At 42.8% G+C, this 19,423-nt stretch overlaps 2 protein-coding genes across 3 annotated transcripts; both read right to left on the bottom strand.

The window, feature by feature from the left end:
* Window positions 1-4,816: 4,816 nt before the first annotated feature.
* Window positions 4,817-8,322, bottom strand: LOC100278127 (uncharacterized). 2 transcript variants are annotated; one of them, NM_001151505.2, is made up of 3 exons: window positions 8,167-8,322; window positions 5,527-5,824; window positions 4,817-5,196 (listed from the first exon to the last, which is right to left on the bottom strand). In NM_001151505.2, exons 2-3 carry the CDS (start codon window positions 5,782-5,784, stop codon window positions 5,089-5,091), a joined length of 366 nt encoding a protein of 121 aa, NP_001144977.1. In that variant the 5' UTR covers window positions 5,785-5,824; window positions 8,167-8,322; the 3' UTR covers window positions 4,817-5,088. The 2 variants fall into 2 exon arrangements, with proteins under 2 accessions (NP_001144977.1, XP_008661780.1); XM_008663558.4 differs by lacking the exon at window positions 8,167-8,322 and adding an exon at window positions 5,899-7,114 and having other exon boundaries at window positions 4,861-5,196.
* A 4,424-nt stretch (window positions 8,323-12,746) lies between these two features.
* On the bottom strand, window positions 12,747-13,532 carry LOC100282852 (uncharacterized). The gene is made up of 2 exons (NM_001155758.2): window positions 13,348-13,532; window positions 12,747-13,241 (listed from the first exon to the last, which is right to left on the bottom strand). The coding sequence occupies exons 1-2, from the start codon at window positions 13,415-13,417 to the stop codon at window positions 13,063-13,065; spliced, it is 249 nt and encodes an 82-aa protein (NP_001149230.2). The 5' UTR covers window positions 13,418-13,532; the 3' UTR covers window positions 12,747-13,062.
* Between the last annotated feature and the right edge of the window lie 5,891 nt (window positions 13,533-19,423).

The following is a 19,423-nucleotide window of genomic DNA, read 5'->3' as shown; positions in this document are numbered from 1 at the left end:
AGAAAATTTTCTATCATAAATAAATGCATGATTCTTTTGACTACTATTAGCCATAGGAGCCTTCCCCTTTTCCTTGTTGAACATGGGAACTCTTTGGCTTGTTAAGTTCTTGGCTTCTCTCTTGAAGCCAAGCCCATCCTTAATTGAGGGGTGTCTACCAATGGTGCAGGCATCCCTTGCAAATTTTAGTTTATCAAAATCATTCTTGCTAGTCTTAAGTTGGGCATTAAGACTAGCCACTTCACCATTTAATTTTGCAATAGAAGTAAGGTGCTCAACACATGCATCAATATTAAAATCCTTACACCTATTGCAAATTACTACATGTTCAATACATGAACTAGATTTATTAGCTATCTCTAACTTAGTATTTAAATCATCATTAATACTCTTTAAGCTAGAAATAGATTCATGGCATGTAGATAATTCACATGAAAGCATTTTATTTCTTTTAACTTCTAAAGCAAGAGAATTTTGCGTACTAACAAATTTATCATGCTCTTCATATAAAAGATCCTCTTGCTTTTCTAACAATCTATCCTTCTCATTCAAGGCATCAATCAATTCATTGATCTTATCAATTTTAGTTCTATCTAAACCTTTGAATAAACTTGCATAGTCTACTTCATCATCACTAGATTCATCATCACTTGAAGAAGCATATGTAATAGTATTTTGAGTGCTTACCTTCTTCTCCTTTGCCATGAGGCAGGTGTGATGCTCGTTGGGAAAGAGAGACGATTTGTTGAAGGCTGTGGCGACGAGTCCTTCGTCGTCAGAGTCGAACGAAGAACAATCCGAGTTCCACTCTTTTCCAAGGTGTGCCTCGCCCTTAGCCTTCTTGTAAACCTTCTTGTTCTCTCTCTTCCCATTCTTGCTTGTTCCTGGTCACTATCATTGTCGGGACAGTTAGCAATAAAGTGACCAATCTTACCACACTTGAAGCAGGAGCGCTTTCCCTTCGTCTTGCTCTTGTTGGGATGCTCCTTGCGACCTTTGAGTGCCGTCTTGAAGCGCTTGATGATGAGGACCATTTCATTCTCATTTAGCCCGGCCGCCTCAACTTGTGCCTCCTTGCTAGGTAGCGTCTCCCTGCTACTTGTTGCTTTGAGAGCAACGGTTTGAGGCTCGTGGATCGGCATTGGGCCATTCAACGCCTCATCAACATGTCTTGCCTCCTTGATCATCATTCGCCCGCTTACGAACTTTCCGAGTATTTCCTCGGGCGTCATCTTGATGTACCTAGGATTCTCACGAATAGAGTTTACAAGATGAGGATCAAAGACAGTGAAGGACCTTAGCATAAGTCGGACGACATCGTGGTCCGTCCATCTCGTGCTCCCATAGCTCCTTATCTTGTTGACCAGGGTCTTGAGCCTATTGTACGTTTGAGTTGGCTCCTCTCCCCTGATCATCGCGAACCTTCCTAGTTCGCCTTCCACCAACTCCATCTTGGTGAGCATGGTGGTGTCGTTCCCCTCATGGGAGATCTTGAGGGTGTCCCAGATCTGCTTGGCGTTATCCAAGCCGCTCACCTTATGGTATTCTTCCCTGCACAAGGATGCTAAAAGAACAGTAGTAGCTTGTGCATTTTTATGGATTTGTTCATTGATAAACATAGAATTATCCGAACTATCGAATTGCATTCCATTTTCTACTATCTCCCATATACTTGGATGAAGAGAGAACAAATGGCTACACATTTTGTGACTCCAAAATCCGTAGTCCTCTCCATCAAAGTGTGGGGGTTTACCAAGAGGAATGGAAAGCAAATGAGCATTGGAATTTTGCGGAATACGAGAATAATCGAAAGAAAAGTTCGAGTTAACCGTTTTCTTTTTCTCCTCGTATTCGTCATCCTTTTGAGAAGAGGAAGATTCGTCGCTGTCGTAGTAGACAATCTTCTTGATGCGCCTCTTCTTCTTTCCATCCTTCTTCTTATGACTTGAGCCTGAGTCAGTGGGCTTGTCGTCTTTTGGCTCATTGATGAAGGACTCCTTCTCCTTGTCGTTGATCACCATCCCCTTTCCCTTAGGATCCATCTCTTCGGGCGATTAGTCCCTTTCGTGAAGAGAACGGCTCCGATACCAATTGAGAGCACCTAGAGGGGGTGAATAGGTGATCCTGTAAAAACTTAAAACTTATAACCACAAAACTTGGTTAAGTATTAGTACAATGGAATCAAGTGGCTAAGGACTGAGCTCTTGCGAAACACAATAGTTGCAGTGAGAACAAGCACAAGAGACACGATGATTTATCTCGTGGTTCGGCCAAGTATAACACTTGCCTACTCCACGTTGTGGCGTCCCAACGGACGAGAGTTGCACTCAACTCCTCTCAAGTGATCCAATGATCAACTTGAATACCACGGTTTTCTTCTTTCTTTACTCTTTCCCATTTGCGAGGAATCTCCACAACTTGGAGTCTCTCGCCCTTACAATAAGGATCAAAGTAAAAGCACTAGAGTAAGGGAGGGAAGCAACACACACAAATCCACAGCAATACGCAAACACACAGCCAAGACTTGAGCTCAAATGACTAGCACAAAGTTCACCACTAGAACGGAGCTCAAATCACTAAGAATGTCAATCGAGTGTGCAAAGACGGAGTGTGAATGATTAAGAATGCTCAAAGTATGTTTTGTGTACTCCTCCATGCGCCTAGGGTTTCCTTTTATAGCCCCAAGGCAGTTAGGAGCCGTTGAGAGCAATCTAGGAAGGCAATTCTTGCCTTCTGTCGGGTGGCGCACCGGACAGTCCGGTGTGCCACCGGATAGACACTGTTCACTATCCGGTGCAGATTGCTTTCCTAATTTGGCGCAGCCGACCGTTGAAGATTTGGAGCCGTTAGCGCACCGAACATTGTCCGGTGCACACCGGACAGTCCGGTGCCCCCATCAGACCGTTGGCTCGGCCACGCGTCACGCGCGGATTGCGCGGCCGACCGTTGGCTGACCGGACAGTCCGGTGATTTTTAGCCGTACGCCGCCGACGAAATCCCGAGAGCGGCCATTTTGACCAAAGCCAGCCTGGCGCACCGGACACTGTCCGGTGCACCCAGACTGCGTAGAGTCTTGGCTGCACAGCCAAGTCCTTTTTCCTTTTGTCTTTTCTCTGATTCTAGCACTTAGACAAATATGTTAGTACACAAAAAACAATGTACTAAGTCTAGAATCATACCTTTGTGTTGATTTGCACTTCATTCACCATTTGACACAGTTTAACACTTAGACCATTTGTGTTGGCACTTAATCACCAAAATACTTAGAAATGGCCCAAGGGCACATTTCCCTTTCAGTTGTACTATTACCATGTTTGGCACAAATGATATTGCTTCTTAAAAATGTAGCTTATCTAAAAAAGTAGTGAAAATAGCTTCTATTTGTTATATATTATTAGTTCATTTTATGAAGCGGTTAAATTGATAAGTTATTGCATAAACATCCTATTTGATAGAGTTTATGCTTAAAACTACGAAGAAGTTGTGTCAAAAAGGATCTACACTTGCCAGCCTAGGTCAGGCTTAGGGATGAAAACGATCGAAAACGAAATCGTCTATACGAAAATGGTGTCCATCAATCACGAAAATTTATCCGGTTTTATAATTAATCTACTTATTAACGACTGCAAAATTTATCTGGTTTTATAATTAATCTATGCAAAATTTATCCGGTTTTATAATTAATCTACTTATTAACGACTGCAATACGATATTGATAGATATTTAAAATTAAAACTTTAAATGCGATAATTTTCGAAAACGATACAGTTACAATGTCTCAATTACGAGATTTTCGATTACGGACCTCATTTACGGAATTTTTTTATAATGGTTACGAGGCCGAGATTTTCGATTACGGAAACAATACTATGCTGATAGATACTCAGTCTTACATCGGTAGGCGAGATGGGACCAGGGCCGACCCTGAGGGGGTGCGGTGGGTGCGGCCGCATCGGGCCCCCTAGCCACTGAACGTTAGCATTTTTTTATTAAACCTATCTATTCTAGACACAAATATGCAAAAAAAAATGATACGCTACCGAGTTATTGACTAGTCTCGTTTATATTATTAAACTAATGTCTCAATTACTTATCGAATACTCCATCCGTTTTAAAATAGTATTTGGTTTAGCTCTTAATTTTTATGTTTATATTGATGATGATAAATCCACTAAAGAAGCAGAACAAATTTTATTTTGATATAGAGAGAGTATATTATAAACTATACATATGATGGTTGCTTCGGTAGAGAGAAGCTTTTTAAAATTAAATTTTTTTTATGAACTATTTATGGTCAACAATAACTCAAGAGAGGTTAAATAGCTTGACGATTCTATATATCGAAAAAAAAAGTTGTTGGATGAGCTTGATCTCGATGATATAAGCGATGACTTAGTATCACAAAATGTTAGAAGATATTTTTAATAATATCATATAACAAGTGTTTTTTGCTATATTTTATATATGTTATCTTATAAACTTTAAAATAGTGCATAGTAATTTTTATACGTCAAATATTCGGTAATATATGTATAGTTATATATATTTGTGTGTGGACGGAATCTCTATATCGAATTTCGCACTGGATCCCTGAAAAGTCAGGAACGGGCGAACGGCCCTGGATGGGACAGTCACTACACGTTGCTTTCACGGGACGCATCTAATGCGATCGTGTTCCCGTTCTACAGTCACGTTTACGTGGTGTTATGGCGCTTCGTCGACACCGGAACTACATCTTAGATCTGCGCATCAAAGCTCACGTCCTAGATCTGCCTGTGTAGTGTAGATCACTGCATGCAGCATTACAGGACCCCGAGCGAGAGCGGCAGAGCATCGGCGCGCACGCGAAACGCAAAGGAGCGAGCAAGACGGCAACAGAAATTTGAGACATGTATACACAGCCACACAGGTGAAGATGATCGCACACAGCATTTCTGCCGCGCTGGCTCATCATCCTTCCCGCCTCACCGTACTGTCTTGTCTGTCTATATCCTAATCCTATCCTATAATAAGATGTGCTGGGGTGGGGGACGCATCTGTGATCTCATCTGGATTTCTCTATTCCTCCGCTTCGTGCAGGCCGCCCAGCTACAGGGACGGCCCGAGGACGGCGACCACCTCGCGGAGCGCGTCGGCGGTGTCGCCGTAGCGCACCTGCGTCAGCGGGAGGCTTCTGCTCTCCACTGCGTCGCCAAGCTGCCATTCGTGCAAGCGCGTCTTGTTATTAATCAGAAAAAAGGCATCAAGCAGTATCAACAAACTAATTGCCTACGTGTCGCAGTCATAAAGATTACTATGCATGTGTAGAGGTCTCATCAAACGTTGATTTTAATATATAAGTTTACTACGCATGTAAAAACAAAAACTAATTTTGACGTGGAGTGGCAGTACGTAGCTGCGTTCCAAAAGAGGACTTGATGCACATTCTAAAAAAAACAAAAACAAAAAAGACTTGATGCAATGGGCCAAGACATGCTGTGCGAAAAAAAAAGAGGTGGAAGGGCGTGTGGAGGATTCCTCACTCACCTCATCCATGGAGTAGAAGAACTTGTTGGCGACGACAGTGAGCGCCTTCTTGTGCTCTTCGCCCTGGCAGAAGGCGATCAAGCGGCTGAGGTCGATGCACAGGAAGGTGGCCTTGAGCCGGAGGTCCCTCCCAACGAGGTCCCACGACTCCTCGTCGTCCGTCTCCAGGTCCTCCTCCATCGACAAGAGTTCAATGGCGCAGTTCTTGATCCGGCAGAGGCACCCCTTCTGCTCCATCTCGTGGTCGTGCTGGTCCATCGCCCCGCTTTGTTGTGTGTGGGGCCGGGAAGATCGAGACCTGTGCGACACGTAATTATAGGGTGAGGCAACAGCCAAGGAAGCAGAGTGAAAGAAAATCGATTCTAATTGGACCGTGTTTAGACGCGACAGGTATCGTCACCAAGTGGTAGCTCGAGGCAAAAAAGAAGAAGAAGCCACGTATGAAGGGAAGGGGTCGAGTGGTCAATGAGAAGGCAGCAGATTGGCACTCGGATGAACAGAAGGAGACGTTTGGGTAACGGCTTCGTTGTTGCCTGGGCTTGTAGGTCAGGAAAGAAGGCAATCGCTTAAACCCTAAGAAACTGCTCAGTGCCTAGCGAAAAAAAAAGGAAGAAGGAAACTGCTCAGACGTGGAAAGAAGGCAATCCACATACTAGAACTTTGCAACCATAAGAATCCAGACTTTCAGAAAGGCCATGAACTTAGTAGGGAAGAAAGGAGTCATCTCACAAACCCATAAACTACAACAGAGATATCAGCATCCAAGCCTTCGCATTATAGAGAACCCTCTTCGAAAGCATTATCCAGCGGATTTCAACTGCACCGCTTCCTTTTGCCAACAAAATAAAGAATAATACTTAAAACTCGCTGTCCTGATTAAGTTAAACTCGCAAATGTCACGCCATACTTAGATGCTTCTGGGATAAATTCCAGCGTGAAGCTAACTAACTAAACAACCAGACGGGTAGTTCTGTTTGCAGCTGTGCTACGACGCACATGGAGAAACAAACAATGCCTTGACACTAGATAGATATCCCATGTCGCAGATAGGACCTGTTTTCTCAAGAGAAAGTTGTCAAAGATTTCGGCTTTTTTTAGTGTAAAATTGTCTTCTTGAACCCGAGAAACCTAGTTATGTATGCCTCTGTTTTGACCTCAAATTTGGCTCAACGGCATATAAATGATCAAGTCAACCAGTCAAGCTTTGTTTTCCTCTCCTGTCCGCCTCCAAGTGCCTTCCAAGAAAATTCTAGATCGATGCATGCCCATTGGTGTGGCCGTGTGGGGGGGCCCTACTTTGCATTTTAATTCCATTTTCCTGGGCTGCTCTCCTGTTCCAGTTTGGAAAGAAGTGGGGGCACACATAGTACATTGTGACAACAGCTGACTGAAACAGCTTCCGGAACAGCTCATAGAGTTTTCAGATGGACATGGACTTCTCAGATGGATTTCACAAATCACACCTATGAAGACTTGACTGAACTGAAGGGTGATTGGGTTAGGAATGGGGGCACATGAGGAACCGGACCGGACAAGGGAAAGAGGGGAGGGACAGGTGTCTCTCCTCTCATCCATCAACTTGCAGAGGCAAAACGAAACCCGTTAGTTGATCCGAGGAGGAAACTAATAAGAGCAGGTGTACTTCTCTGTCCGGGATATATTTATTTATTTATTTCTAGAGCGAAGGCATCCGTCTGGGGCCCTCCGTTTCAACCCAAGAAGTGAAGGGAGCTTTGGGGTTTCTTCCGAACAGGAAAGCAAACCCGAAGAAGGTGCAGCATTCCGTCGCCTAGGGAATAAACCAACAGGCAACCGGAGCAGGACGAGAGGAACGGCGGAAGGCAAAATAAAGTTCTCAAAGGTCATGCCGATCAACACCAGAGGCGCATGCGATCCGAACGAACCGCTCCCAGCAGAAGACGGAGCGATACCAGATCCCCTGCATTACCAATCCCAATCCCAGTGAGCTCCGACTCAACTCAAATCCGACGATCCCTCGTCTCACCCCCCAGACAAGAAAACACTGTAGATGTGAAGGGAATTTAGCCAACGACGGCGATAAGATGAGATAACCACCCTTGTGTCTTCACAGCGGCGAGAAGCTCGAACCCCCAGACTGAAAGGGAGAAAAAAGTCGCTTCTTTCTCCAATTTACTCGAAACCCCGGCCGATGCATCCGAAGCAGCAGCTCGATAGTTTAACATCCCCTCCAGAAAACAAACAGTGCCTTGCTCTACTCCTCCTACCCTGCCTTTACTTTACTGTTACGGTTACGGGCGGTGGCCCTTATTATTACCCTAACGATTTCCCATCATGCGGGCTCCGCTCAAGTTTCAACCCTTTTAATCCATACAGCAGCAGTTCACCGACGAGTCCGCCGTTAGATTAGATGATGATTGTGTACAGACACATGGCATGAGTATATATATGGATACGTAATGGGTGCCCGCGTTTATCACCCAATTTTATTTTCCCCCGCAGCTGTGATTGCCGCCGCAATTTTATTACCGAAAGATCCAAACTGAAGCAAAGGCTAGTACTGCCGCGCTAAGCTAAGCCAGAGAGAGAGAGAGGGGGACAAGAAAATAAAGCAAGACTGCAAGAGGAACGGAACAGGGCAGGGCCCGGGTGTCTGTGTACCTCTCGCCTCGCCACCAGTTCACCGCCTCCTGCGATGCGCCGCTTGCGGGACAGCGCCTGTAGAAAGGGAAGGGGAGAGGGCAGATTCTTTTGCTCGCTCAATCGCCTACGGATTTTACAGACCCCCCGTGGCCGTGGGTTCGCTCTGCGTGCGTAGCCGTCCATGTCCGCTGGTGTCCCTTATATAGGCGTGGGCGGGCCAAGGATCGAGTTCGGACTCTATGCTGCTGCAGGTGGGCCCTGCCTATGTTCGACTTGTTAAAGCGGACTCGTCATAGCGAGATCTTCTTTGAGCCCCCTGGTTTAACGGTGCCTTCGGTTGACTCCTTGTTAAAGCGGACTCGTCATTATTAGACAAAAAAACATATATTGGCACCAAAAACTGTGCGTGTTCCTATTTGGATGAAAAGAATAAAATATACGGGTGAAGCCTATAACTGAGAGTGAGAGTGATATAAAAGTAGCGGACTAAAACTAAAGTGTCATTTGTTTCAGGAACTGTAACGTAAATGACAATGATAACGATTCGCACTCAAGTGACAGTGATAACAAGTTTGAATAGTCAAGTATCTATTTTTAGTGTAGTATCTAATTACGTTGGACTTAAACAAACATGTTTTAACGTTATCTATTATCCATCATGTTACAATTATGTGAATCAAACAGCTTCTAAGGTGTTGTTTGGTTCATATATCTGTAACGTGATGTTTAACTGATAATGTTAAATCATGTTTGTTTAAGTCTAACTGTAGTTATATACCACACTAGAAATTGATATCGGCTTATTCAAACTTATTACTGCTGGTACTAAAGTGTGAATCATTGTCGCTGCCATTTAGGTTAAATTTCGTGAACCAAACAACACCTAAGAGCATCACCAACACCTAATAATCTATACCCATTATCCAATGTCTAATGTCTATATATTGGGCTCATCCCAAAAGTCTAAATGCCCCCAAAAAACATATCCAACTCCAACAGCTCCTTAAAAATGTCCCAATACAAAATCAATCATAGGGTTGGCGCTGGCTCGACTCTAAATCTGTACCACGAGGCTCTGGTTTTGAGGCACCGAATAAATTTAGAGCACATATTAGGAGTTGTTGGACTGTGCTTTTTACCTTTGCCTCTAAATTATTGTTTTGAGAGTGTCCATTGAGAACCGTTGGAGATGCTCTAAGGTGTTGTTTCGATTCACGTGTTGTTACCGAAATGGTAACGGGATCCCTTGCCGGCGGTAATGGTTACTTGATGTAATTAGATTGCATAGTAGTACCTGGTACTACTGGAAAGAGGTCAACCAAACAATAGTATCGGTCTCATTACCCTTGTAATCCGTTTGTGTTACATTTCGGTGAACCAAACACCACCTAAGTGTAATGCATTGAACCAAACACCATCTAAGAGTAATGCATATGTTTCTTAATAAGGTATTTTGGTTTGTTAATAAACTAGTTAGTTATATGAGGAACTTCCTCCATTTCAATTCATAATTTGTTTGATTTTTAATCTAAAGTTTGTTTGAACATCTCAGTTTTTAAAAATAATAATTATTATTATTAACTTTTACTATAATATCGTTTATCATATAATATACTTTTAAATATGGCATTGATTTTTCTTCATTTTTCAAAAAAAATGAATAAGATAGGAGATTTGCACTTTAGGAGAGGACAAATATGTTTTTTTAGAAAATGCTCTTTGCATAACTACTCCTGACTTTCACGACGAGACATCTTCTATCAAAGGTGGACCGTGTAAAATAGAAGATGTGTATTATAGATGACACTGTTTACAGAGTGAAGTTTGAAATAGAGGATGTCATAGAGGAGTTGATGGGATAGCCTTACGTCTCAACATATTTATCGTTAGGTGCTCTGACCTAGGGATAGCGTTACGTCTCCACATATCTATCGTTAGCTGCTCTGACCTCTATTGCTCGTCCATGAGTTCGTGCCACTGCTAGCAATAACGTCTTCCTCTGCAAAACAAAGATACACACCATATGATCCAATCTAATAGTACATCCGTCATGTCATTGTTCATATCGTTTAATCTAAATAGTATGTGAGTCCTGCTCATACTAATATTTTTATTGTTATTTTTTCATCTAACTATTATATGAACATTGTTCATACTAGTATCTAAGATCGTCATCATCTTTGTTTTAGTTTAAATTTAAACATTGTTTATTTACTCAGCATAGACCAAGCGAACAAGCACATCGGGAATGCTAGCATGATTTGCCGTAGTAAAAATATAGTGAAAAAGTTATTGGTCAAAATTTATTAAAAAACGATGTTATTAATTCAGCGGTACACAAACGTTCTCAATATCGAAATCCGACCTGCTGATGAAGTAGGTACGAGGATGAGTGAGTTCATGTTGTCTGCTTTTCTAAATTCTCTATTTTAAAATATAAGGTGTTTTATCTTTTCTAGATATATAAATTTTATTATATATTTGAATATGTATTATATTTTGTTGGGGGCCTTCGTCTGTCGAAGGTCATCAAAAACACGTTTAATTATTGATTATCAACATGTTGCCAAGTATTGCAAGAGCTTCGGCAACAGAACACCTTTGATGCAGAATGAGAAATGAGTGAAGAAGCTAGTTTCGTTATGACAACACAAGGAGACGGCGAAAGGAGAATGTGTCGTCGAGAGCAAAAGACATTGTTGCCCTTGTATTATTTATAAATCCTATGCACAATTCTTGTGGATATAAATGTAATTTCATACGAAGTTGTATGGTACCCTATAAATAGATGAACAGTGCCCTGCATAAAGAACCTTTTGGTGTGCTGGATAATTACCATGTGTAATTTTTTCCCTTGAACACATTCGTTCTTACTCTGTAAAGCTGAAGGTACGATTATAAATTTATCATATGAGAGGAAAGAAACATGGTATTGAAATATCTGAGATGGATTATTATGTTTAACTTCTTCACATTCTTTTACATACTTATTTACATAGTTAAGTCATGATTTACTCGGTTAAGTCTCAACCTTCGTCTTCGAAAGAATTATTCCGAAAGGATAACTATTTGAGGACGAATGCTGATCATCTCTTTAATACCGTGTTACCTTGTTTTTGACTGTATATAGCAATTGAAAACAAATGACCAATATATTTTAATTATAATAAAAATTATGTTTTTTTTTATAAATAAGTGTATCTATACGTGAACCGCCTCTACCCTCTCCTACATGACTGCCTCCTCGTTCCATGTCCCCAGTGTTCAATTCATTTCTTCGTCCCCAAGATTATAGAGTCTGTTTAGTGCATAATATAAGTTTTTATAGCTAAAATAAGTTGAAACTAAAAGCTAAATAATCCATTTTCGACACCTTTTTACGGCTGTCCTTCTCTTCATAGCCTATTTTTATTAAAATGCAAAAAAAAGTTAAACTAGCTTATCCATGACAAATTTTCTCTCTATCTATATAGCTTTCCAGGGAAATACTTTTCAGAGAAGCCGTATAAAACGTGTCATTCGCGCAGAAAGCTGGTGGAGTGGTGGTGGCGTGACATGTTCAGAACCATGGAAAAGAAAGACATGGGCCTTGAATCAGCTCGCTTTCTGACAAAATTGAGCCCGTTCTTCCTCCTATAAGGAACTGTGATTTAGCACACGAAACACTACTGAACCCGGCCCAACTATAAATCATGATATAGTATATTCTTCTGAGTTGTGACATGAGAGACGTCCATCTCTGTGAGACTCAGAACATTTACCTAGTGATAAAAGTGAGTATCTAAATTGTTATTATGACAAATTTAATATTTTAAAATAGATATAGATAAAATTTGATTTGATTTTTTTTCTTAGTTATCGAACGTATTATTACAAATAAGAATAAAAATTTGTATAGATTATTTTATACATTATTTGCTTCCTACAACAAAAAAAGATGCACAAATATAGAGATATAGAGTATGAATATAGAGAGCTGAGCAGCTATGGCCGAAAGTAAGGTAGGTGCATATACTTCGAGATTGCATTTTTTATTTCTTTTTTATATTTTATAATTAAAAGATATAATCACGGAACCGATTTTATATTTGTGTTTCTGATATTTGTACGAACAAAACTAGACCACACATGTTATATAATATTTGAAGATTTATTTGTGCACTCTTCTCTAAGTACACGTTGTAATACATATAACCAAATACGAGTTGTATCTGATCTGAATGTACTAATATAAACAACCAAATAAAAGGCTATGTACAGATCTAGCATGTGCACTGCTCATGTATGATCCAGGCTACCGGTGTACAGCAACTAAACAGAAGGATTGTGTAAGAAAGAAGTTTGTTTGGCTGGATGTAGAGGGGACGCAGCCTGAATAATAAGCAGATGCAAAAAAAAAAAAAAATGCACCATGCAGATCGGTTTATTCGTGGTCGTCTGCAGTAGTTATTCCCTGACATTTACTCTCTGTGCATTGACCCATCCACAACCAGCTGATGTTTTCGAAGGGTTATTGCATTCCACAATCAACCAACCAGTATTCCGGCCTTTTTGACTAATACATCCACTCAACTGCGTGACGAAAGTAACAACCACAATGTACGTAAGCACCCAGTACGCAACTGCGTGAAGACGGGGCCTTATTATTTATTATTCGAGATTAGCTAAAACACATCAGAAACTGTAAAACCACAGCACGTGAAGCCGGTTCATCAATGCAACGAGACACACGCTCGCACCCACGCACGTCTGCTATGACTAATTGAGAGTAACTGAAAAGACACACGCACACGCACGTACGCAAGACTGCGCGCCACAGCAAGGCCCAAAGGACAAGAAACAAACGCAAACGGACCAGCAGCAGGTAGGTCGGTCGTCGTGCATGCATGCGCTGGCCAGCCGGCTAGTTAATTACTAGCAGATCCGCTTGCAGTGGCACTTGCGCTCTATGCCGTGCCACCTGCACTCGCCCCACGGGAAGCCCTCCGTCCTGCAGACGTTCTCGCAGTTGCTCTTGCTCATGCAGGCGCCGACGAACCGGTGGCTCTGCGACGTGCAGTGCCTCGCCTCCGCCACCCTCGTCGTCCCCATCTCTGCATGCATGCAAAGCAACGGCCGCGCTCCGTGTCAGAAAAAAACAAGATGCCGGCCGTCGATCGAGCTAGCTAGGTCGTAGTAATTAAGGACACACGCACGCACCTGAGGCGGCGAGCAGCATCAGCAGGAAGACGAGCGCGGACGCGACCATGCGGCGGGAGGTCCACGCCATCCTTGGACGACGCTCAACTACACTCTACGTACTCTGGCGAGTATACTTGGCCACTTGGGAGCTAGAGTAGTGCCTAGCTAGACTAGAGACTAGACACACCTGGAATGACCGGCGCGACGACGGGGGGCGAGAGTGGTTGCTTTATATAGTAGTGCTTTAGGCCTAGCTAGCAAGGGCTTGTTTGTTCGAAATCCAAGTCCGGCCGGTAGTATTTGCTTAATTTTCGCCGATACAAATGGATCGAATCGAAAAGCTGAGTCAGCATGCACATTTTTTTACTGCAAGGCTGGAGATTTTGCTCGACGTGTCCCTGTCCCTGTCCTTGTCCTTGTCCCGACAGTCTCGTCTCGGGCCTCTCGGCACGAGTACAACAATTGAACTGCACAGAGTACGGTTGCACAAAAGAAAAATGGTATTATGCGGCCCATGCAGAGGTGGCGCATCGTGCACGCCTCGATGGATGTCTGTGCAGTACGTGGCATATATGCTACGGATCCAGAGCACGGGCGGCTGTACTGCTCCACCGACCTGACAATGCCACTGTTTGTGATTACTGCTGGGACGGCACAATCCACATGATCAGCGATTTGAGTCGTTGATTGCTTGTATTTGTATCCACTATCCACCTTAATAAAGCTAGGTTTAAAGATGAAAACGGACACGGAAAACCCCCTCTCCATTTCCGTATCCACATTTTATCATCGAAAACAGGATCTGATCTGGATTAGTCGGAAACGGAAACAGAAGCGGGATAAACGGAATTACGAAAACGAACGAAAACGGAAATACTAACGGAAACTCATAATTTAATACAAACAGAGATATTATTGATGTTTAACTAGTGATTGATTGGTAGGACAATAACATAAAATAAATAGATAAAGAGAGACAATATTTTATTGTTCTGTGGTTGCGCTATTGGTGTACATTTAGCTATATTCGATGTTGTTTAAGACTTTAGACCACTTGCCATTGAAAAGAACCGATGGTTACAATGACCACTTGTGCTATAATTTGTCATCTAAAAACACGAGACTTTAGTTTATATAGTAATGCATATTAGGCTCGTTCCGTATTTATCAAATACGGAATAAATACGGGTTCAATCCGGATAAATTTAAAAACAGGATCACACAAAAACGGACGGAATAAATTATCTCATGTTTTCGTCCTGTTTCCATATCTTCCGTAAATACAAAAATGTTCAGATCAAATATAGAAAACGGTACGGGTTGGGACGAGATTTTATCCTTCCGTTTTCAACCCTAGCTAGGTTCCTTTTTTTAACACAATTCAGTAGTAAATAAAAATAGACCCCAAATCCGCCTACGTGTATATATAACAACCATATAAATAAAGATCAATATACAACAAAGAGACTTAAAATAAACAAGATATGCATGTATTATGTTCATCACCAACATATAACATACTTCCATCAGGCTCACGGGCTACCAATGGGAATATACCGTGCCCCAGTGGAGCATTTGCCAAACCTCAATTTCAGAAATCAGAAGACGATGAAGGAAACGTATCAACAAGCTACCCGCGAATGATTTTTTTTGCTGTACATTATTGTGCAAAACCAATTGAAATTATAACGATATAAATTGTCGAGCAAGCAGCCGTCAGTCTACTCATACAAGTACGTATTATACTACTACCAAAAAGAAAGCAGTACAGGCGTACAGCTGAACAGACAGCAAGGATGATTCACTCCCAATTCCTATCTGTCTCGCTCCGGGCTAATCTTTGACTGCCTGCATATATGTGAAGGGCACCAAAACGTGCTCCCGCGCTGTTGTGATATGGGGGGCTGGTAATTAATCCCATCCCTGAAATTCACCGGCCGGAGCAAATTAGCATCAGTAGGAAATGCTACTCAAATGAAATAACAGGCAAGTGTTACTTGCTGCCCTAGGAAATGGATATGTATTAGCATATCTTCTCTGCAAATAACACTTCCCAGACCGCCAGTAATCGTGCTAGACAGCTAGAGGAACATGTAGAAACAATAATGTTATCTATCGGTTAACAGATGAGCTCAAAAAACATGAAAGGTTCATATGGCGACAGCATCTCTGAGAACTTTGGAGTATTCTGTAATGTAGCATGCTCGATCGATAGGTCGCTGACACACAAGCATGGGGAAATTTTGGACAAAGAAATGTTGATGGCAGCACGAATCCACGAACATTAGCCAGAGCATATGCCCATGCTGTGCTTTTTATGCCGCCAATGTTTTGCTATGATCGCCGAAGACTTCTCTGTAAGCACAATAATTTATTATCTCTATTTGGATTATGTTACATGCTTAGAGTTTAGGGTTTACAGTACGGTTTAAGCATCACCTGGACCAAACGCCTTTGTGTCGGTGAGAAACAGCAATCACACAGGTTATTCTGAATACACGCCCGAAAATGCCTACACAACGGATTTCCAAAAAATTAAGGATCTTTTTCCGTTCATCAACGACATCAATGGGCCGCATGAAGATTAATAGAAAACCATATGCACAAAGCTGACCGAAACTATCTGAACTATTTGACTGCAATTCATTATCCCACAGATTATCTGGTTATCCTGTTCTTATGAATTCTAAGGCTCCGTGAAGGCGCTTCTTAGCGGGCAGTTGGGTGATCCTCCTCAATCCTCATCGCTGCAAGCTGATACGTTAGTCAATAAAAAGGCAAGGTTAGAACCAGTCACATGTACCATTGGCACGGGGAACAAAAGGCATTTGACACCTACGAGTATTCTTACAGAGAGAGCACATGTTGATACAGAAAACAGGAAGTGTCTAAGTTCTTATTACTCGCGCGAAAAAAGTAAACTGCAAGCTGAGTGACACCATCGATTAGCAGTAGTTATCTACTTGTGTTACAAATGAAGAACATAAAATTATTTTAAGGCCTAATCATAAATTTAGTACTTCCTTGTATGCCAGAAGGGTAGGTTAGCCTTGAAGTGGAAGCATTTTTTACTTTACACTTATCATCCTCCATCACCAGCATCAGGCACCACTACCTCTCTTTTAAAACTCAACCCGTGGGAGCTAAGACAGCCCCCCGAATATTGTATTTAGAAGAAGACCTTCTCACATAGGTCGACAAAACTCCTGAATCCCTACAACACCCATACATACCGACATCGTGGCCCATGTGACCGTGATCGCCGACCGGGGCCGAGCCTTAGACCTGTGCTTTGGCGTGAGACAAAAGAGAGGACCTGAAGAGTGCTACTTAGACCAGCTAACCAACCCAGCTAGAGTCCCTTTCTTTTTTTGAAAGGGAAAGGTAAAAGATTTGTCATTCCAATATATTAGAAGAGATAAAAAAAACTTTACCAACTGACACGATCCAAACAACTTAACAAACTTGACCTAGTTAGAACACTGACGTTTAGAGATAAAGACCCAAACTCCCCTGACCATGCCCCCAACCGCTACAGACAAGCTAAACCTCCACCAACGAGCTCTTTCACCAGCTGCGCCACTTGCTCTGTCGTTCTCTGCTGGCCCTTAAAGATTCAGTTGTTTCTTTCCAACCATAAGCTCCACCAGACATAAATTAGGAGGCCATCGAAACTTTTTCTTGATTGCTTACTACAAAGCATCCTCAGTCTAAACCACCACGTGTGCAGAGATCCAGTCTTAGAAATACCGTCCAGGAATCGCAAATCAGCCCAAGTCAGGATCATGTTCCACACTTCCTTTGCGAAGGGACAATCCTTACATAGGTGTACCGCTGTCTCCGGAGATACATTACAAAAAGAACAATTTTGATTGCAAGGCCATCCCCGTTTTTGCAGATTGTCTGAAGTTAATATTTTGTTGTGCAACAATGTCCAAACAAAGAAACGACATTTTGGTTCAGTTTTTGCTTTCCAAATGAGATTGATGTGAATTTTACAGAAGTTCGTTGTGAACTAAATTTTGTATGCGCTACTTGAACTGTATTCCCCATCTGCCGACCATCTCCAAGAAATGGTGTCTTCAAGATCATTGAGGCCTTGTGTGCTGCTGATTGATAACCAAAGTAAGACAAATTCTCTAACTTCCTCCTCCTGAGTGAAAGGCGCACAGAACTGCATCCAGTAATTGTTTCGAAGAGCCTTGAAAACCGAGATGTTCTTTCTTCTTGCTTTCTTGTATAGCTTAGGTGCAATATTCTTTGGTGTCTGTCCTTCAATCCAACTAGATCCTCAGAAATCCGCCATCTTCCCGTTACCGATAGTCACAATTGTTGATGCGTTAAAGAGATCTACATCCGCCTTGTCACATGGTAAATGCATGCCAACCCATGCTTTTTCTTTAACCTTCCACCTTAGCCACATCCATCTTAGCCTTAGCGCTCTTGCAAAACGCTCCAGGTCTAGAACTCCCAGACCCCCCCTATTCTTTGGTAGGCAAGTTGTGGACCAGTTAATCAAGCAATGACCCCCATTGCAAAATTTTGGAGTATTCCCTTTCCAAAGAAAGCTTCTTCTTAACTTGTCAATTCTTTTAAGTAACCATTTCTGCGCTGGAAAGACCGTCGATGATAGATAGGCCGAGCAGACAACACCACTTTAACCAAGGTTTCCCTACCTGCCTTTGAGAGTAGCCTGCCTTCCATCCTGCTAGCCTTTTATTGATTTTATCAATTAGTGGTTGGACATCAATTCTCCTAACGTTCCTGAAATGTAGAGGTAGACCAAGATACTTCCCCGGAAAGCTAGAGTCCCTTTCACCACTACCTCTCTTTTAATCATTCTACCACTTTGTATTGGACATAAACCTTGGCATATACAAAGATAGAACATATTTATGCTAGCTCTAGCCATTAAGAGCTCCTTCAGTTTCTTACTTTCAGGTTTGAGAGCACCTAGAGGGGGGGGTGAATAGGTGATCCTGGGAAACTTAAACTTATAGCCACAAAAACTTGTTAAGTGTTAGCACAATAATCGCCAAGTGGTTAGAGAGGAGTCTCAACAAAACACAATACCACAAGAGATCAAACACAAAGGTGACACAGTGGTTTATCCCGTGGTTCGGCCAAGACCAACGCTTGCCTACTCCACGTTGTGGCGTCCCAACGGACGAGGGTTGCAATCAACCCCTCTCAAGCGGTCCAAAGACCAACTTGAATACCACAGTGTTTTGCTTTTCCTTTCAATATCCCGTTTGCGAGGAATCTCCACAACTTGGAGTCTCTCGCCCTTACACTTGAGATTCACAAAGAAATACAGAGTAAGGGAGGGAAGCAACACACACAAATCCACAGCAAAATGCGCACACACACGGCCAAGAATCGAGCTCAAAAGACTATCTCAAAGTTCTCACTAGAACGGAGCTCGAATCACTGAGAATGACAAACGAATGCGCAAAGACTGAGTGTGGATGATCAAGAATGCTCTAAGGTTGTTTGGTGTTCTCCTCCATGCGCCTAGGGGCCCCTTTTATAGCCCCAATGCAGCTGAGAGCCGTTGAGAGCAAATCTGGAAGGCCTTTCTTGCCTTCTGTCGTCGGGTGCACCGGACAGTCCGGTGCACACCGGACACTGTCCGGTGCCCGATTTCCTTCCTTAAATAGCGAAGCCGACCGTTGGCAGACTTGGAGCCGTTGGCGCACCGGACATGTCCGGTGCACACCGGACAGTCCGGTGCCCCCTTCTAGCCGTTGGCTCGGCCACGTGTCCCGCGCAGATCGCGCGGCCGACCGTTGGCCCGGCCGACCGTTGGCTCACCGGACAGTCCGGTGCACACCGGACAGTCCGGTGAATTATAGCCGTACGCCGTCGGCGAATTCCCGAGAGCGGCCACTTCGCTCGAGGCAGCCTGGCGCACCGGACACTGTCCGGTGCACCACCGGACAGTCCGGTGCCCCAGACCGAAACAGCCTTTTGGCTGTACACAGCCAACTCTTCTCTTTTCTTCTTCTTTCTGTTTCTAATACTTAGACAAGTATATTAGTACACAAAACCAATGTACTAAGACTTAGAAACATACCTTTGCTCTTGTTTTGCA

Source organism: Zea mays, chromosome 10, assembly GCF_902167145.1.
Source record: "Zea mays cultivar B73 chromosome 10, Zm-B73-REFERENCE-NAM-5.0, whole genome shotgun sequence".
Classification (NCBI taxonomy): domain Eukaryota; kingdom Viridiplantae; phylum Streptophyta; class Magnoliopsida; order Poales; family Poaceae; genus Zea; species Zea mays.
This window is presented reverse-complemented; position numbering and strand designations above follow the sequence as displayed.

What these genes read in the sequence shown, in the direction of transcription:
- LOC100278127 (NM_001151505.2), bottom strand. Translation starts at nt 5,784, where the DNA reads ATGGACCAGCACGACCACGAGATGGAGCAGAAGGGGTGCCTCTGCCGG. An exon ending in TCTTCTACTCCATGGATGAG is followed by an intron (nt 5,197 to 5,526) that starts GTGAGTGAGGAA and finishes CACGAATGGCAG; the next exon opens with CTTGGCGACGCAGTGGAGAG.
- LOC100282852 (NM_001155758.2), bottom strand. Translation starts at nt 13,417, where the DNA reads ATGGCGTGGACCTCCCGCCGCATGGTCGCGTCCGCGCTCGTCTTCCTG. An exon ending in GATGCTGCTCGCCGCCTCAG is followed by an intron (nt 13,242 to 13,347) that starts GTGCGTGCGTGT and finishes GCATGCATGCAG; the next exon opens with AGATGGGGACGACGAGGGTG.